This window comes from Quercus suber, unplaced genomic scaffold (assembly GCF_002906115.3).
Source record: "Quercus suber isolate HL8 unplaced genomic scaffold, Cork oak 2.0 scaffold_251, whole genome shotgun sequence".
NCBI classification, from domain to species: domain Eukaryota; kingdom Viridiplantae; phylum Streptophyta; class Magnoliopsida; order Fagales; family Fagaceae; genus Quercus; species Quercus suber.
In genome coordinates, this window is record NW_027069707.1 from 659,311 (window position 1) to 679,370 (window position 20,060).

At 35.2% G+C, this 20,060-nt stretch overlaps 1 protein-coding gene across 1 annotated transcript; it reads left to right on the forward strand.

The window, feature by feature from the left end:
* The first annotated feature begins 145 nt into the window (after positions 1-145).
* LOC111998160 (uncharacterized) lies at positions 146-12,329 on the forward strand. The gene is made up of 6 exons (XM_024030262.2): positions 146-383; positions 483-533; positions 905-956; positions 1,043-1,101; positions 1,233-1,278; positions 11,977-12,329. Exons 1-6 carry the CDS (start codon positions 255-257, stop codon positions 12,117-12,119), a joined length of 480 nt encoding a protein of 159 aa, XP_023886030.1. The 5' UTR covers positions 146-254; the 3' UTR covers positions 12,120-12,329.
* Positions 12,330-20,060: the final 7,731 nt, after the last annotated feature.

The following is a 20,060-nucleotide window of genomic DNA, read 5'->3' on the forward strand; positions in this document are numbered from 1 at the left end:
TAACAATATATCACATAAAATTTGTTACGAAAATATTATGGGATAACACTTTTTATCTTTTTAATAAAATAAAATAAAAAAGATTTTCTCCGATTAAAAAGAAAAAAGTAAAGGAACCCAAAAGGTAGAAGCACACAAAAATAAAATAAAATAAAATCGTGAGGCAAAGAGTTTTAAAGGGTTTAATAAAACTGAGAGAGAGAGACACAGCGACTGTGAGTTTGTGCACAAGGAGTTGGAAAAAGTAGAAAAAGATGGGGACGAGAGAGGTGTACGAAGAGAAGCTGAGGAGTGGCAATATGTATCATCACGATCCAACCATAAACCCTGGCCTCGGATCCCCACGCTGCCCTCGCTGTCTCTCCCTTTTAAACCCTAACTCCGTAATCATTCTCTCTCTCTTTTCTTTTACAATGCACATTACCTGTTTGATCAATTTACTCTTTCATAATACTGCTTTTTGATTGATGATGATAATTCAGGCTGGAGGTGAATGGACTATCACTTCCGTCCTACACGATGCCACTGCTGTGGTCAGTTTCTTCTCCGCTTCTCTCATTTTCCACAACACTTTAGTTGCTGCTTATGTAGAATTCTGAATTGAATTTCATTATATTAATTAGATTTAGATCTATGCTCATGGAATTTATTTATATTGTTAGTGGAACTCTCTTAAAAGTGTGTTAAACGATGCGGGTATCGGTAAACTTGATGGAATATGATGTATATGGTTTTAAAGGTGGAGCAAGAACATTAGTTTTAGTTTGTTAATGCTGAGTTCTGGCTCTTGTATGGACCGAAACCATTAATGACCCGACTGCTGAATTATATGATATTGTTAATGAGTATAGTTGTACAAGTGATTTTACCGTTTTAACTCTTTCTGCTGTTTTTGTTTAAATAGGCGGGGACAGGTATTGGTGCAATGCTTAGTGCAGTTCACGGTTTCAATACAGGTAAATTTGTGTCCCTTTGTGTCTTACTTTTTCTTTTCTTTTTTTAGTTAATGTATAGAAATTGCTTAGTGTTTTTTCAATTGCAGGGATCCCATACCTTCAAAATCGTGTGAAGGGACCGAAGTGGCTTCCTTTCCTAGTTGGGGTAGATCTTATATACTTCTTTTGTGATTTTATAATTCTTTGAATGTAAATTGACTTTCCTGTTCTTCCATTAATTGCTGAAGATTTAACTGTTAGCTTGCATGACTTGATCCATTGTCTTCTTTTTCACAGCTTCCTCCATTGCTACTCTTTTCTGGTACCAGCGCTGCATTTGGAGGTAAGGATATTTCTCTTCATTCACTATGTTTAAAGTGGGATGATTTATCTAGCCAAGAAAAGGTGGTGATTTTTCAGTTCTATTCTTAGAAAAGGGCTTTCAGATTGCCTTAAGTTTGATGTGTCATACAATCTGATTCACTTGCTTAATTGATCCTTTATCTGCTAATGCTTGATGATCTAACTTTGCAATTACGGGTTTTGGGAACATGTTCCATCTAGGAATATTGTCGCATGTGTTTGTTAGGTTAAGCTGCAACCTAATCTGTGAAAATTTGATGGATTTTGGGAGACTATTCCATAAAAGAATGTGAGTTACTAATCCATAAAAATTTTATCTAACTTTGCAATGGATTTTGGGATACTATTTCATATATTTGATGGAAAATGGTACCTGTATCTTTGAGGGGGTGGGTCATGGATGATGGATCTTAAGGAGTTTTGTTTGAATACCTCCTAGTGAGCCTTTGGCGTGGAGTATATGCTTATAGAATGTGAGTTCAAAATGAAGTATTATCAATCATATCTTGTATTGGATGCTTTGACTGGTGAAATTGATCTTATTTAAAGGGAATCGAAAGGTATGCCTTTTAGCAGGTATGGGATTCATGTTTAACAAAATTGAAGCTGTCAATGCAAAGCCAATAAAAATAACTTCTCAAAGAAAATTTAAATAAGATAAATATATTTTAAGATAAAGGAATACTAGGGGTTGTAGTTTTTCTCTTCCCTTCTTCTTGGGATCAATCAGCTGTAAGTTTTTTCTTTGATTAGTTAGTTAAGTTACACACACAATGCACTTGATGGATCTTGAACCCACAACCTCAGCAAAAACAAAGGGAGAAGGTCCATTGGAGTCAGTTTGCTAGCATCAATCATCTATAAAATTAGAAAAACAAAATATAAGACAAAGGGAATACATGGTTGTGAGTCAGATGGATGCTGGGCAGCTCATAGGGTAATAATGACGTTGGACAAATTGGGGGAGTTTGTCTACATGTGGTAGTGGTGGGTTAAGGTTTTAGTAGGATTTGCAGATTTTGGGGTTGATGGCGCAAACATAGAATGGCTAGTGAAAGAATATCCTTTTTTTTTTGGGGAAGTCTAAGGTTAAGGAAAAGCCCAAAATAAGTGTCCATGGTAGTTAATTAGTTATATATATATATATATATTATAGGTAAAAATAATATTATTGAAAATAGACTACATTGTGAAAAGAAACATGAAGCAGCCTAAAGAATTACGATGGGGTAATATCTACATATGAGTTGACTCTATGAAGGAGTGAATAGAAATACTATCAGTAAGACTTGATATAAAAGACCACTCATAAAGAGAACTAATGGAAGATGCTTGTATTTGAGAAGACGTGCACTCCACATCTTAAAAAATACACCGATTTTGTTCCCTCCTTATAGTCTACATCAAACATAAAGGGATAAGATTCCAAACATCAGAATTTGGTCCATGACATTGCCACCCACATAATAAATCAAGGGCCATCTCTGGTAAAACCCACTGAACCCCAAACATCCTAAAGATAGAACTCCATAACTTGAAAGCCATGCTACAGCAAATTAGTGTTCTCATTAATTAGCCTTATTTATTAGTCTTATTTACATTATGGTCTTTATGTATGAGCTTTGGTTTAATTCAATTATGGTTTGATTTACTAGTCAAAGTATAAGTCTTAGTTCAATTAAGTAGAAGTCTTAGTTGTATTGGGAGAAGTTAAGAGAATGGTCTATATGAAAGTCTTATTGTACCCAAACAAGTTAGAGAGTTGATTAATAAAATTGAGTATCAAGGCACATTGGCATTAAGGCTCTCTTTTTTCCATTTCTCTTCTCTTCTTTCTTCCTTTTCTTTTCTTGGGTGCTGTTCATACACTGTTTTCTGATACTGTTCATGCATTGTTCACATATTAAAATAAACATTCTCTTTTTTTTCTTCTCTTTTCAACCACAAATCCAACCTTTTCTCCAATGAACTCTAAGCCTTCTTCTAAAAAGGGTTTTAAACTTCAAAATCCACCAATCCTCCTAAGCCTTAATCCACCACAACCACACGTAGATAAATTCCCCTAATTTTTTAGGGTTCAAGAGAGAAAAGATTGGATTTATGGTTGAAAACAAAAGAAAATAAATATAAATAGAATTTTTTTAATACGTGAATAGTATGAAAAATGATGTGAACAGTACCTGTGAAAAGAAAGGAAGAAAGAAAGAAGATAAAATGAGGAGGGAAAAAGAACCCTAAGGCCAATGTCCCTCAATACTCAATAATTTTATTGAGCAAACTTTAACTTATTTGAGTAGTGAGTACAATAAGACACTTATGTAGACCATAGTCTTAACTTCTCCTAGTAGAAATAGGACTTCTACTTTGACTAGTAAACCAAACCCTAATTGAATTAAACCAAAGCCCATACATAAAGACCCATAACTAAATAAGGCTTACTTATTAATAAAAGAAAACCCATGAACCGTGGGTTATACTTAGCTCAATTGGTAAAGTATTTTGTTGGCAAATAAGAGATATGGGGTTTGAACCCAGTTTACACCAAAACCCAGCTAATGTATTGGCCTGATAATAAAGGGTAATTATAGTGGAGCGAAGGCCATAGGTTAAAATTTTATCGTATCTATCAAAAAAGAAACTCCATGATGCATAACAATGGCCTATACCCAACCATTTTAGATAATCCAACCAATTTGTGGCAAAGGTGATTCTCTATTGATTACAGAAAATGTTATCTTGGTAACTATGAACACTACTACAATCAAAAATAAAATAAGGAAATGTTATCCATGATACTTTATTTGATTAATAAATAGCTATGGTTAGGTCTAATTTTTATTCTATTTAATCATTAACCAAATAGAAATTTCAAGTCATTATAATGTAATACTACACATGATAATGTAGTTTCAATTTCTTCGGTGGTTTTGGTATTTCTGGACATTTCAAGTTCTTTTAGATTTGGTAGGTTTGAACATAGGACTGAAATTTTGTGTTATTTAAGGGTGAGAATTAGTTGTTAATATCATGATCTAAACCTAATAAACCTCAAGACATGATTCCTCCCCCTATAATAATGGGGTAGAGGGTAAGTTCATCGGTTTTAAACCTTCACTAGGATCTTATAGACCCACGTAATGAGACTAATAGGCCGGAATTCCTTAATCTCCACCACCCTGGGTTTTTTTGGGATGAGAGTGAGGAAAGTGTCATTGATACTTTTCTCAAAAGTGCCATGTGCATGGAAATAGTGAAATACCTTCATAACATCTTCCTTTAAAATGCCCCAACATGATTGGGAAAGAGCCATCTTGAACCCACCAGGACTGGGAGCTTTATCCCCATTAATATTGGAGACCACATTATACATCTTATCCTCCATAAACACCTTCCCAACCGATAAGAAACATCATACTCCAAAGCTGAAAAAACAAGCCTATACAACAGGGGCCTGCAAACTCCCGATTCTGAGAATAGGGCCTTATAAAAGTTCACTATCGTCTCCTTAATGGCATCCTGGTTAATAACCTCCTTCCCGTCCACCACTAACCACCCTATGGTGTTATTGAGATGGTGTGAGTTTGCAAGTCTATGAAAGAACATAGTATTTTATCCCCTTCTTTCAACCATAGCACAAAGGTTTTTGTCTCCAAGTAATTTCCTCCATCAACACAATTCTCTCAAGATCCACTTTGGCTTGATCACATTGTAGTTTTTCACCCTCTAGCAGAGATCTAGCTTCTTCAATCTCATCCATAGACTTAATACAACCTAGAAGAGAAGCATTTTTTTTTTTTGATGGGCAATCAAAGATTTATTTCATAAAAAGGACATCATGTTCACGATGGTGAACACTCAGAACTTAAAACGAATACAAGTACCTCAGGAAGAGATACGAATAGAAAGAAGAAATTCAGAAATGGAAATACATTGTGTAAAACCCCAAATTTTACCCCACTAAAATAAGGTCCCAACTAGTATAGGCTTCAAAAGATCTATTGATCTCACAATATCTTCAAAAGTACGATTATTACGCTTCCTCCAAATTAACAACATCAAACAAGCTGGAGCCATATTCCAAATATTAGAGGAATGCTTCCTCGACCAATTCCACCAGCCAAAAAGAAGGGAGGCTACTATCTTCAGCATCACCCACTAGATTCAAAATATCAAAAAGACTTCACTCCATAAGACATAAGCAAACTTACAATGGATTAGAAGATGATCCACAGTTTCCTCATCACACCGGCACATGCAACACCAATTAACCAGTGGTAACCGCCTAAGAACCAAATTATCAATGGTAAGAATACTACCCCTAGTTGCTATCCATAAAAAGAAAGACACCCTATTAGGTACCTTTGTACTCCAAATGCACTTACAAGGAAAAGGGATGGAAGAAGAGCCATCCGAATCAGCTAGCAAGTTATAGTAAGAGTAAACATCAAAGACAGCAAAACGATTCAACTTACAAGTCAACGTATCATCTCTCTCACCCCTTGGCATATTAGAATATAGATGCTTAAGCAAAGAACATGCTGTCTCTACCTCCCTTTCATGAAAAGCTCGACGGATCTAGGCGTCCTTCTATGGACGGTTTGGAGTTTGCTTGTATTGACGAGGAGGAGCAGATTGCTCTTAAGAGGGAGTTTTTTAAAGAGGAGGTGGTACAGGTCCTCCAAGAGATGGAGGGTGATAAGGCCCCAGGTCCTAACGGCTTCACTATGGCATTTTTAAAAAAAATGCTGGAGTGTAGTGGAAAAGGATGTTATGGCATTCTTTGATCATTTCTATAGGAGTTCACAGTTTGAACGGTCTTTGAATGCTTCTTTTTTATCTTTGATTCCCAAGAAAAATAATGCACTGAATATTTGAGACTTTCGGCCTATCAATTTAGTGGGCAGTGTGTATAAGCTGCTATCTAAGTTGTTGGCTAACAGATTGAGGACGGTGTTGGATAAATTCATTTTGGAGTCACAAAATTCTTTTGTTGGTGGTAGACAGATTTTAGATTCAGTTCTTATTGCTAATGAATGCCTAGATAGTAGACTGAAGTGTCAGACTCCGGGGGTGGTGTGTAAGTTAGATATTGAGAAAGCCTATGATCATGTAAGTTGGGATACTTTGTTTTATTTGCTGGAGAGGATGGGCTTTGGGGGTAGATGGAGAAGTTGGGTAAAGGCTTGTGTCACTGCTGTTCGTTTCTCAGTGTTGGTTAATGGTTCTCCTGCTGGTTTCTTTGTTTGCTCTAAAAGGCCTTAGATAAAGTGATCTGTTGTCTCCCCTTCTCTTTCTTTTGATCATGGAGGTTTTAAGTTGGATCCTGAAGAAACTGAGGACGGTGGCCTTATTCAGGGTTTTGATGTGGAACCTATTAATTCTACTGATATTCAAATTTCTCATCTTTTATTTGCTAATGACACCATTCTTTTTTGTGATGCTTCTAGGGAGCAGTTGCTATCCATTAGGCTGGCTTTGACTTGTTTTCAAGCGTTTACTGGTTTGAAGGTGAATGGGAGGAAAAGTGAAATTGTCCCTATTGGGGAGGTGACCAACATTCACAATTTGGCTAACATTCTCCAATGCAGGGTGGGCAGTTTGCCTATGATTTATTTGGGAATGCCATTGGGTACCTTGTATAAGACAACCTCTATTTGGAATCCGATTCTAGAGCAAATGGAGAAGAAGCTGTCAGGTTGGAAGTGGCTTTATTTGTCAAAGGGTGGTAGACTCACTTTGTTGAAAAGTACATTGTCAAGCCTTCTGACTTATTATCTTTCTCTTTTTACTGTTCCTAAAGCGGCGGCAATGAGATTGGAACATATTCAGAGAAATTTTTTGTGGGGTTCTTTAGCTGAGTGCTTCAAATACCCTTTGGTGGCTTGGGAAAAGGTTTGCTTACCTCGTGAGTTGGGTTGGGTGGGTTGGGAATTCGTAATTTGTTGTCGTTCAATCAGGCTCTCTTAGGGAAATGGCTTTTGAGGTATGGTCATGAAACTTCTCATCTATGAGGGTCATAGCCATGAAATATGGGGAGGGGAAAGGGGGGTGGAGCACTAGAGTTTGTAGAAGGGCTCATGGTTGTGGGTTATGGCGAAGTATTAGTGAAGAGTGGGAAAGTTTTTCTAGGCCTGTGTCTTTTGTAGTGAGTGATGGTTCTCGTATTCTTTTTTGGCATGATAAGTGGACTGGGGATAATTCTCTCAAATCTCTTTATCCTCAGCAATTTGTCTGTTCAACTAATAAGGAAGCTTGTATCTCTGAAGTGTTAAGTCCTCCAGTTGGTGATAATGATAGAGTATGGAGTTTAAGATTTTATAGTGAATTTAATGATTGGGAGTTGGTGGCTTCCTATTCCCTTCTTCACTTCATTCAAACTAAAATTCTTAGGGGTGAAGGTAGTGACAGACTTTTTTGGTGTCTTAATGGAAGTGGAAAGTTTGGTCTTTTTATCATAAGATTCGAAATATAACTCTTCTTACTTTCCCTTGGAAGGGCATTTGGAAAGTAAAAGTTCCTAGAAGGGTGGCATTCTTTATGTGGACAGCAGCTCATGGTTAGATTCTTACTTTGGATAATCTTATGCTCCGTGGCCGCATTTTGGCAAATCATTGTTGTATGTGTTGTTGTAATGAGGAATTTGTGGATCACCAACTGATTTCTTGTCTGGTTGCTCATTCTCTATGGATGTATATACTTCGACTATTTGGGATTGATCGGGTCATACTACGTTCCGTTGCAGACTTATTTTTCTGTTGGTATCATTGGCTTGGGAAACATAATTCTAATATTTGGAATCTGGTTCTGGGTTGTTTAATGTAGAATATTTGGTCTGAACGGAATTGGCATTCTTTTGAGGATACGGGGAAGTCATTGGATCAGTTGTTGGAGTTATGTAGACAAACCCTTTTTGATTGGTCTCAATGTTGGGGCCTCTCAGATTGTTCTACTATCACGGATTTTCTTTTGTCTCTTAGTATAGGTTAGTGTTTGTTTGCTTATTTTTACCTCTTTTTTCTTCTTGTTCACTATTGTGAACCTTGTGTTTTCTCATGCTTATCATTTTTCAATAAAACTTTTTCTTACCTATAAAAAAAAAAAAAGAAACAACCAAATCATAAATCCAAGCTTCTTTGGTAACAGCAGAAGCAAACAGATCTGGATAGAGATCCTTTAGAGGGATAGGCCCACTCCAAGGGTCATACCAAAAACGAATACGATGGCCTTCCCTCACAGCATACTCCACCTATCTAAAGAAACTCTCAGCTTCTGCTCTAATATTCTTCCACAGTCCACAGCCATGGGTCCCTCGAACATCCCAGTACACCAACCCCCACTATCCACTCCATATTTGGTTGCTATAAACTGACGCCATAACCTGTGATCTTCTTTCCCAAAGCACCATAACCATTTACCAAGCAAGGCTTAATTAAACAATCCCACCCTCCTTATCCCCAAACCACCTTCCTTTGTATCTTCTCCAATCTGGCTACTACAGCTTGAGGAATAGTGAACAGAGATAAAAAATAATAAATAAATAAATAAATAAATAAAAAAGAAGTAGGAAGGCTCGAAAGAGTACTCTTTAACAAAGTAAATCTGCCACCCTTAGACAAATACGACTGTTTTCACCCAGAAAGTCTCCTTTCCATTTTTTCTAGAATTGAATTCCATATCGAGGGATCCTTGTAATGTGCCCCAAGAGGCATTCCCAAGTAAGTCATGGGTAGATTTCCCACCCTACAACATAACACATGAGCTAGAGCATGTAAATTACCTATATCGCCTACTAGCACAATCTCTCTTACCAACATTGACTTTCAAACCTGTGATAGCTTCAAAGAAAATCAACACCATTCTTACATATAATAATTGTTCTCTAGAAGCATCATAGAATAAGAGAGTGTCATCAGCAACAAGAAGATGGGAGATTTTCAAACCCCCTTGCACATGGGAGCCCACTTGGAATCCGTTCAAGAAACCGCCCACTTCTGTCTTCTTTAGCAACCTGCTAAGAACCTCCATCACCAAGAGGAATAAGAGTGGAGATAAAGGATCCCCTCGACGGAGACCGTGAGAATTGCCAAAAAAACCTATTGGAGAACCATTAACAAGAACTGAGAACCTAACTGTGGAAATGCAAGCCTTCATCCATCTCCGCCACCTCTCCCCCAAACCCATCCTCTCCATAAGGTAGAATAGAGCATTCCAGTTCACATGATCGTACGCCTTCTCAATATCTACCTTGACAATCACACTAGGAATTTCACTCTATATTCTACTGTCCAGACACTCATTTGCAATAAGGACTGAGTCAAGAATCTGCCTCCCTCCAACAAAAGAATTCTTAGAGTCAGAAACGGGCTTATCCAGAACACCTCTTAGCCTATGAGCTAAAACCTTTGCTCGAAGCTTATACAAGCTGCCGACAAGACTAATAGGGCGAAAGTCCTTAATACTCACAGCATTGACCTTTTTAGAGATCAAACAAAGAAACGTGGCATTAAGAGATTTCTCAAAGATGCCATGTCTATGAAAATCTACAAAGAAAGCCATAACATCCCTTTCCACTACACTCCAGCATTTTTGGAAGAATGCCATAGTAAACCCATCAGGCCTAGGGGCCTTATCTCCCTCAACCTCCTTTAATGCCTCAAGAATCTCCTCCTCAAAATCCCTCTCTAGTGAGAGCCTCTCAGTCTCATCTAGACAATCAAATTCTAAGCCATCAATAGTAGGCCTCCAGGATTCCGACTCCTAGTAAGCCATCAATAGTAGAAGAGAAGCTTTTGTCGAACTATATTGCCAAAATCTGTTTCATTCCACTTCTTTAAGCCTAGTTGCCTTGAGTTTATTAGACAAAATGAAACTTGGCATACCATGAAACTGATAAGAATCCCACCAACCTTTTACCATGTCAATGAACCCATAAACCTTTAACCACATATTTTCAAATCGAAAAGGACTTTACTTCCTTTGTACTACATCACACTCCAAAAGAATACGTTACTGGTTCTTGATTTCCTGTAACACTGAAGCCCGAACATTTCAACCTTCTAAACGTTTCTCTCTGTAATTTTTAATTGCTATTAAATTCCATGAATAATCAGATTACTATACAGTCCCTAATAAAAAATCAAAATCCTAGTAAAATACTCAAAACCCCTAGTTTTTAAGGCATCTCTTAACAAAATTTAACATCTGTTAGGGTTTCTTCTTGGCTGTGATTACTTCTATAATCATTGTTAGCCTTCAACAATCCCAATTTGCCATTCAAAGAGAAATAAAGGCTACAACTCGTGATTTAAAATTTCCATTTGAGCATAAAGATTCCACTTTCCTCAAAAAGTGGGCCTAAGATGCAGTAATACCTGTAAAAAATCATTCCCTAATGATAATAAGTCCTATCCGTTTTATCAAATAAATCTTAGTAATAAATTTAAACCCTTATTCGCAGATCCAAAAAGTCCAACATACCATACAAGTCGAATGGCAGCACAGTGGCATAAACATAGACCCACCGCTAGCTTATACTTCTGTTATTTTAATGAATAAAGAAACTTAAGGGCAAATTTCACCTTAAACCCTATAGTTTAAAGATAGTCCAAATTAAACCCTAGAGTCAAAATTAGTTTAACACTGCTAACGTTTCTCAAAAAATAAAAAAGATTAACACCGTTAACCTTAGCTTCAAAAGTCCCTTTAAAAAATTTGCTTCTTTGATTTTGATATAAGTTTGCCAAAGCTGCCATGAAAGATCTTTCATAATCCCGCACAATAGCCCCTACACCTATCAACTTATACCTTCCTCAGTTGGACTTATACCGCAACACAGTTTGTAATGTCCTGGAGGTGGAGGGACCAAAGAGCAAAGACCGAACATACTTATTTCTACACTAGGAGTGGACTTAAAAAGAATTCAATAGCAATTGCATAAGCATATTATGTAAGAGGCTCTTTAATCTGCCAGTCCGTGTTCTGGCTTCCTGCACTCCCATAGTGGCTGTGGTCCAGCAAGCATGAAGTCCATCGGCAGGCCTTTTGAGAGAGGGTTTTTCTGCATTTCCCTCACTTTTGATTTTAATGTTTGCTGACGGTGTTGCTCCAATTTTGACACTAGGGTTTAATTTGTTACCTTTCAAAAGAATAGGGTTTAATTTGGTACTTTTGAAACTACTGGGTTTAATTTGGATCAGCGGATTACCCCTAAATTGTAGGTTTTAAACTTTAAAGTGAAAATTTCCCAAAACTTAATGACCTAAATGAGTATTGAGTACTAATAATATACCAGAATGTCTTCCTTGATGTGGATGGACACCAAAGCTTTAGTATTAGGCTTCATAGTTACTAAGATTCCCTAGATTTCCTATCATGGGACTACTATTTAAGGCTTTGTTGAGGTATAGAATTCAATAATCAATGTTGCTTGGGAAGCTGCTGGAGTTCATTTTGGTACTTGACTTGTTAATCCTCCGTTTGACTTGCGGTTTGGTTTTAAAACTTCAAAGGGATAATGTCACTTATATCTTTTCGGATTTAGTCATATATATGAGTATAAAGACTTGGTTTGTCAAATGAGTCTCAGGCACTGGGTATCTTGGTAGACGTTCATTTAGAGACTTACATTTTGGATATATATATATATATATATATCAAATTGGCTGTTGATCTGTTGTAGGTTATGCACTCCCAAAGTTCACTCAACTCACAGTGACATCCTATTATGCTGCCTCAAGTGCCTCCCATTATGGAATCTCCCTTCTTACCCGACGTATTGAAGAGGCCCACACTACCCAGACTAGGCAAGAAAGGCTTGGATGATTTCTTGCAGGTGCACATACTTACAAGTCTACTGTTCATTTCCCAGTTTTGTAAGCAAAAGTATTTTTGTGGTTGTAGATGCATGAACTTGTAGATCGTTAGTGCGGTTCTTCCACTTTTTTGCCTCTTTATTTATATGTTTATAATAAAATATTTGCTTCACTTGGTGGAAATTCATGTTATAATAAATATGATTATAATTTATAAAGATGTCTTTATATGTTCTAACTTTTTGAATAGTTTGACTTGTTGCCTTGAGATGGGCAATGTAGGTGATTATGACCACTTCTCATTACATTGCATAACATGTCTTGATGATATATGCCTTATGTATCGATTATAGAAAAAAAAATAATAATAATAATTCTCACCTATCAATGCCTTATAAAAGAATGGGCAAAGCCTATGTACAGTTCCTTTGATGCAGTGCCATAGGTTTTCCAACTGAATTCAGCCATAGGATTTTATTGGCCAATACAACAAAAATAGTGTTAACCTAAGGCACTTTACCTAAGAAACTGTACTTAAACTTTAGTAGATATTACCAAAACCTAGAGGGAAAATATGGAATATTCGAGGGGCTTATAAAAAATGGCATGGGATGTTCAAGGGAAATGTGTTAAGAAACAAGCAAAAAGAAAAACAGGAGTACTATTTTTGTTCTTAACATACAAATGGATGGTTATAATACTGAGTATATCCTAATATATGGTATGGCTAATGCAGGAGGGAACTAACTCAAATTCAACATTTGGAAACAATTTATTTAGCTTAAACTAAAATTTTTTGCTGAAAGTACTGTAGATAAAAATAAAAGTTAGTTGAATAATACAATAATACTTATAAATAGTATTAAAAATGCAGTGAGACTCATAAATAGTAGTAAAAATAAGCTGAAATTGTAAATAAGCTGAAATTTTCAGCTTGTCCTAAACGGAAACTAATACTTTGTCAAATTTTATGAAGATGTCTTGTGATTTAAAAAAAAAAAAAAAGATTATGTGTTTTATTGTTCTTGAAAAAGTTTTTTTTGGTAAAAATTGTTCTTGATAAAGTGAACTATGAGGAAATGCGCTATGATTTGGCTATAGCTATCCAGATTTCTAAGTAACTGAGTTCTTTTCGTGCCTTTTTGTTTTGGTGTTTATATGAAGTACTTGTCTAAATATACATCTAAATTTATATAAATGCACAAGTGATTGATGTTAATATGCATTTGGATGCTAATTTGTCTAAATTTATAAAAATTTAGATGCTAATTAGGAGCAAGTGTAAGTGAAAAAGGAGGGTGTTTTATCTGAATGCGATATTCCTTTTGCCCGAGATTTTTACCCAATTACTAGGCAGTAGGTTACTGGCCCTCAATCACGGACTTCTATCAAAATTTGACAATCATGGACTGGCCTTTTTTATCTCTATGTAAATTGAAGTTGCATGCTTAATGCTAATGTCTGCAGAACTAATGTTTTTTATTGTCCATCCAAAAAGAGACAATTACTAGGCCAGTAGGTTACTGGCCCTCAATCACGGACTTCTATCAAAATTTGACAATCATGGACTGGCCTTTTTTATCTCTTGTAAATTGAAGTTGCATGCTTAATGCTAATGTCTGCAGAACTAATGTTTTTTATTGGTCCTTTTCCATCCAAAAAGAGACAATTGTTTGTATTGGTTCGATGCATATATATAGCTTGCAAGTGTATTGAGGATTGGCAAAGTGCTTGTCATAATTGTCACATCTAAATTGTCACATCTAATTTTCAAAAAAAAAAAATTGTCACATCTAATTCTTATTAAAAAAAAATTGTCACATCTAACAGAGTTTCAACCTCGAGCTGTGCAGTTACAGCATCGAGCAGTAGAGAGTTACTTGTTGAAAGAGGGGAGGGGGAAATCAACATGGTGAAAAGAAAAAAAAAAAAAAAAAAAGAGAGAGAGGTTTGACTTACTTTACAGTACATCAGGTGTGGCAGTGTGTCAGATAGGGGATTCAATGCATTCTTCAGTTTTCCTTTTTTAAAGTTTCCGCCAGGTGATTCTGGTTTTTACTAAAAGAATGCTATGTATTACGTTGGAGTTTGGGCTCCCATCGGGCTCTTGCCTTAGTGTACGTAAGCTCACCTTTTGTGTTATTTGTAAGAGCATTCATATCAGCTCATCTAAATTTTTTGTTTATTTTACATGAAAAAATCTCATCTTTCTACTTTATATTACCACTTTTACAAAACACCCACATCAGTTCATTTATTTTACAATATATTTTAATAAAATATTCATTCTTCTCCCTTTTTTTATTATTTTCCTCAACTGACTTTCCTATATACGCGCATTATCTCTCTCTCTCTCTCTCTCTCTATTCATTTTTTCTGAACACCTCTCTCTCCCTCTCTCTCTCTCTCTCAAAAACTACAACCCAGATCAATTCTTCACCAGGTCCCTACTTCACTGGTCGAACCAAGATCCGGCGACCCACGAACCAAGCTTCACAGACGGCCGAACCAAGCTCTGGCGACCCACAAACCAAGCTCCACAGACGGTCGAACCAAGCTTCGGCGACCCACGAACCAAGCTCCACAGACGGCCGAACTAAGCTCTGGCGACGCACGAACCAAGCTCCACAGACCCAGAACCAAGGTCCGGCGACCCAGAACCAAGCTCCGGCGACCTAGATCATGTTTTCACCACCCGATCCACGAACCAAGCACCATAAGCACCGATCTATCTCTCCGTTGGTTTGTTTGTGTGGGTTTGTTTGTGTGTGGGTGTGTTTGTGTGGATGTGTTTGTGTGTAGGTGTGTAGCTACAATACCCGTGTATATTTACACGGGTACTATAGCTCATGGAAATATATACATAATTTTACACATTTTTACACCAACTGATGTGGGTATTTTTTTGCTCAAAATGTGTAAAATTTGCATTGTACATCTATTTTAGAAGAGATTAGCTAATCTGATGTGAATGCTCTAAGTTGTAACCCTCTAGGTTATGCATGTCTTGTGATTGAAACCACATGGAGAGATTCATTGTCATCCAAATTTCTTCACTTAGAGCAACGGCATGCATGTATGATAAAAATTAATAAATAAAAAAACACTACATTTTAGCCAATCAAGCTTAAAATTCATATATATTAAGTTATGCAAAATTATGTAAAAATATATGATTGCTACAATAATCATATAAATTTACACTAGATCTATTCATTTTATATTTAATTTTTTAATTATTCTTTACGTATCTCAAGAATAAAAGAAGATAGTGGCTAGTGGTTGTTGTGTGAAAAAAAATAAATTAAGAAAATTTGATATTTTAATAAAATTTTGTGTAAAATAGATAAATATGATATGAAATGTTTTAAAACGTGAATATACAAATTAGGAAAAATAGCTTCTTATACTCAAATATATTTAAAAAAAAAAATTACATAAGCTAATTCAAATGCTCTTAACTATAAGAATTCTTTTTCCTACACCTTAATCTAGGTTGACCTTTTCTTTTACTGGTAAGTTGGCAAATTGGACTTGGACCTTTTCCTGCAGACCTTTTACTAGTTGGTAGACATTTTCCCGCAAATTGAGTTTGGACCTTTTCTTAATAATAGCTCTTAATCATTAGACCAATACACCAATTAATTTTTGGTGTAGGTGGATATTGAACCTAAATCTTTTATTCAACTGTCAGAAACTTTAACAATTGAGCTAATTGAAACTCACACTTTACCACTAACAACCTGTCAGCAGTAGTCAAATTTTTTGTATACTTTCTCTTTGTGACCTATGATCATTATGATGCATTGACCAAGGTGGCAATGGGCTGGCATAATAGGTCTACATAGCAAAATCAATCAGGCTGGGCTAACCAAACCTCGTATGGGCAAGTTAACATACTTATCTGCTTAACCTGGCAAGAAAAATGTTAGCTGATTTTCTTGTCTTAACCATAACTTTCTGTCGGCAACAAGTTTACATTAGTTTTGTTATAACAAGAAGTTTATATTAATTTTGTCATAAATAAATTAATGAGAATTCTATTGTGCACTCTATTGCTATTATTTTTAAAAGGTTTATGTACCATACCTATTTGGTCTTAACCATTAGCATACGCTATTGTCTTATATACTATAGTTGATAGTGATGGATGAATGGTCAAGATTATATAGATATGGCACATGAAAAAAAAAAAAAAATAAATAAATAAATAGAGAAGTACGATAGAATGACCCAATAAATAGATATGGTGCTAGTGAGTGACATTGTTGAGACAGTCAGGACACCGCAGCCCATGAAATAGGTTGTGCCCTGTATTGATAAATATAATCACTTGATGGGTTGTGGAAGGTGATGTAGCATCATTTGTACATACTAAATGCCTGGCTGATAATGATATCATGTAATTGATCATTCAACCATGTGATTCTTATTCGAAATTAAAGACCATAGAACTTCTTTTGGATACTTCAGCAAAAACAAAGCAGAGATCGGCATCAGTGCTAACACTTACAAAGGAAAAATAAACGAAAAGATGCTTCACCTGGAACTGCAGGCCCAGGATAATAGCACATATAATTCTGAGATGCCTCTTTGGCTAGCCTGATTTTGACTATCTCAAAACAATGTCATATATATATATATATATTTTATCGATAACGTAATAATAAAGGTGGTGAAATTGAGGAAGTAATGACATTTATACAAACTACTTTTTGCACTTTTAAGTTTTAACTTACTTTCACCTTTTTAATGTTTAAAATCATGTATAAAAGCTGTATTCAATTATTTTTATATGAAGAATATATATGTATATATATATATATATATAAGTATTTTGCACACAACATATACGTATAACTGTATAAGTATACAGAACCGTACATGGATCCGACCACGAGATTATGCGTTTGTTTGGGAATTTATTGCATATGTTAACTACTCCTACTACCAGTACTATTGGTTTATTGCTATGACCCTATTCAATAAAGACTTTGAAAGTCTTATTCCAATTTTTTTTTTTTTAACCAAAAAAAAAAAAAAAAATTAATGGCAAAAGAGATATGCACGCACCTCTAGCGCAGGTTAGCACGAGGGGGCTGGCCACTGCTGTATAAACTGTCAACTTCGTCTGCGACTTTATAGAGGTGTGGGCCTTTTGTTTCTTAAATTCCACTGCTCTCTTTCTTCTCTCTCACTCTCAAATTGTGTTTAAAAAAAAAAAAAAAAAAAAAAAGGAGTGGTCCTAATCATAATGTATGAACTCTTCACCCTGTCTTTATTATTGTGCCTTTTATCATCTTTGCTGTTCACATGCTCCCCCCCATTAGATGTTGTATACTTGCATTTACTTGTGGACCCAGCTGATAGTTGGGTTGATGTTAACACTGTCAAATTTTTTTTTTTTTTTAATTTAATTAAATAAATAATGATGTTGTATACTTGCATTTACTTGTGGACCCAGCTGATAGTTGGGTTGATGTTAACACTGTCACAATTTTTTTTTTAATTTAATTAAATAAATAATGATGCCCCATATTTTTTCAAGGTAATGCTCAAATTGGTTATTTACCATCACCATCATTCTGATGGGTAAATCTTTTAAGAGTACTAGTCTTTTAACGTTTTGTTTATTTTGAAATAATATAATAATATAATTTTAAGTGTTTGATGTAATATGTAACATTTTTTAAGTACAAACCATAAAAATTGGTGGTTTAGCCCCTGAAGTAGTGGTGTCAAAGGTCAAGTGACTGGACCACCAATATCGGTTGATGGAGCGACGACTCTAGTGACCTTGCCACCAGATGAGGGGGAGGGCCACCATGTGCTTTCGTAAAATATTTTACCAAGTTTTTAAATGTAAAACATTTTACAAGTATTTTTACCAATGATTTTACGATTAATGAAAAATATTTTATAAGTTTGACCATATTTTACCTATAAACAAATACCAAAAAATAAAAAAATATTTTTTTAAAAAAATATTTTACTTCAAAACAAATGGAGCATAAATATCAAAATAACCATAAAAACCTAATATTTTGCTCCCAGCTAATAAGAAATCTATTCTAAGAATTATCGGAGGTGTACATAACTATTTATCTTTCTTATTTTACCTAGGAAAGTAGAACAATATTTTTAACTTTCTATTAAAAATAATAAGAAAAAGAAGAAAATAGAACGGTATACTCAAGATCTTTACAGGTTGTTATTATTATTATTTTTTTATTTAAGTATAATTAGTTAATTACTTTCTATACTCTTGAGGTCTAAGAGAATGACACTCCACCCTAAATTTAAAGGGAAACAATAGTCAACTCCAATGACATTTACTTAACCTAACACATTTAACTTAACTTTAAAATTTTGGTGGACCAACCTCCCATTTGGTTAAGCTCCATTGCAATTTCTAACAAATGCCTACATGATGTGAAATTAAGGATGGTCTTATATGATCATCCTATTCCTAACACAATGAAAGGGTAGAAATGTCTTTCAAGAAGGGGGTGACTCAATCACGTCAGTGGAAGAAAACATATATAATACTGCAGGTATCTATCAATGCACTGCATAGTTGAGACTTGAGAGTTGAGAACGTCCTTTAAACACATGTAGTTGTTGTGTACAACCCATCATTGGTAGGACCTAGGAAAGTATCCTTTCATCAATGTTTTTTCCAAAAAGACACCATTACTGCTTCATTCTTGTTATTGCCGTTTTGATGCAAAGAGTGAAAACATAATTAGAGTTGCTATTAGGTTTTAGGGGGTCAAAACATAAACATAAACATAAACATAAACATTTTGTCTATTAAAGAATCAGAAATATATTAAAATTCATATATATATATATATATTTAAAGCTTCTATTAAAATATCATCTTCCTTTTTGTTTTGAAACTTAGTTTTAATAATATAAACAAATTGAAAAGTTGTTGATTTTGTAGTCCTCACAAATCGTTGGCAAAATTCATGTAAGTATTTAATAAATTTTTGAAGTCTAGATATTGAGAAAACTACATTATGCTATGATTTGTAAAATCTTGCTGATAAAACTTTTATACTGACAATCAAATATAATAGATTCTAAAATATTCATGTGTCTCTCTCTGGTCCAGAATTGAGCTAAGAGTAAAAAATTTCACAACATACTCACTAAATCAATAATTTAATTATTGTAGTTGAGAATTTATTACATCATAGAAAATATATTTTTTTTGAGGGACTCATCATAGAAAATATGTAATTGATATAATGCTCAATTATAATCCATATTACTAATGACAAAAACCACGTCTAAATAATGGTTTAGGTAGAGTTAGAAATCACTACAACAATGGCAAAGTCCCAAACTTTTAATTTTAAGTCTAAAAAAGGCAAACAACCAAATCGCCAACATACCAAACACATAGGCGTCATGTATATTGGCTAGGCAGCTAGTTTAGATTTTATATTTATGGGGGACCAACCTTTAATTTCCGAGGTTGATTTTCAATTTTGAGGTACAAAGTATGAATTTTTCGGAACAAACTTTCAACATTTTTTTATACTAATATATTCTGTAGGGACTGGGGTTTGAGCAGCTCTACTGTTAGATGAGTGAACTCAAGCCCAACTAGCCCAATATAATAAATTTGTAGATGATGGATTTAAAAACGAGGCCTTAGTGAGGATTACAGCAGCTAATATGATGGTCAACACTATCATACATAGAGGAACTGAGATTTTCTAAGAAAGTCTGTCCTCGGTACAATCCGATGAGCTTTTTGGTCATTCTTCCGTGAGCGCCCCCCCCCCCTTTTTTGATCTGTTTTTCCCTCTTATATAGTCCTTCTCTCCTAATCTCTTTCTTCCACTTGTTGATCATCCATGCCCCCCACCCCTNGCTTAGTCTTTTGTGGAGTGACTAGTTTCCCCATAGGTCTGAGTCTGAGGACCATGCAAGGTTA

Excerpts from the sequence above, each read along its gene's own strand:
- LOC111998160 (XM_024030262.2), top strand. The coding sequence starts at position 255 with ATGGGGACGAGAGAGGTGTACGAAGAGAAGCTGAGGAGTGGCAATATG. Across the intron at positions 957-1,042 it reads AGTTCACGGTTTCAATACAG|GGATCCCATACCTTCAAAAT; the intron begins GTAAATTTGTGT and ends TTTCAATTGCAG. Across the intron at positions 1,279-11,976 it reads TACCAGCGCTGCATTTGGAG|GTTATGCACTCCCAAAGTTC; the intron begins GTAAGGATATTT and ends GATCTGTTGTAG.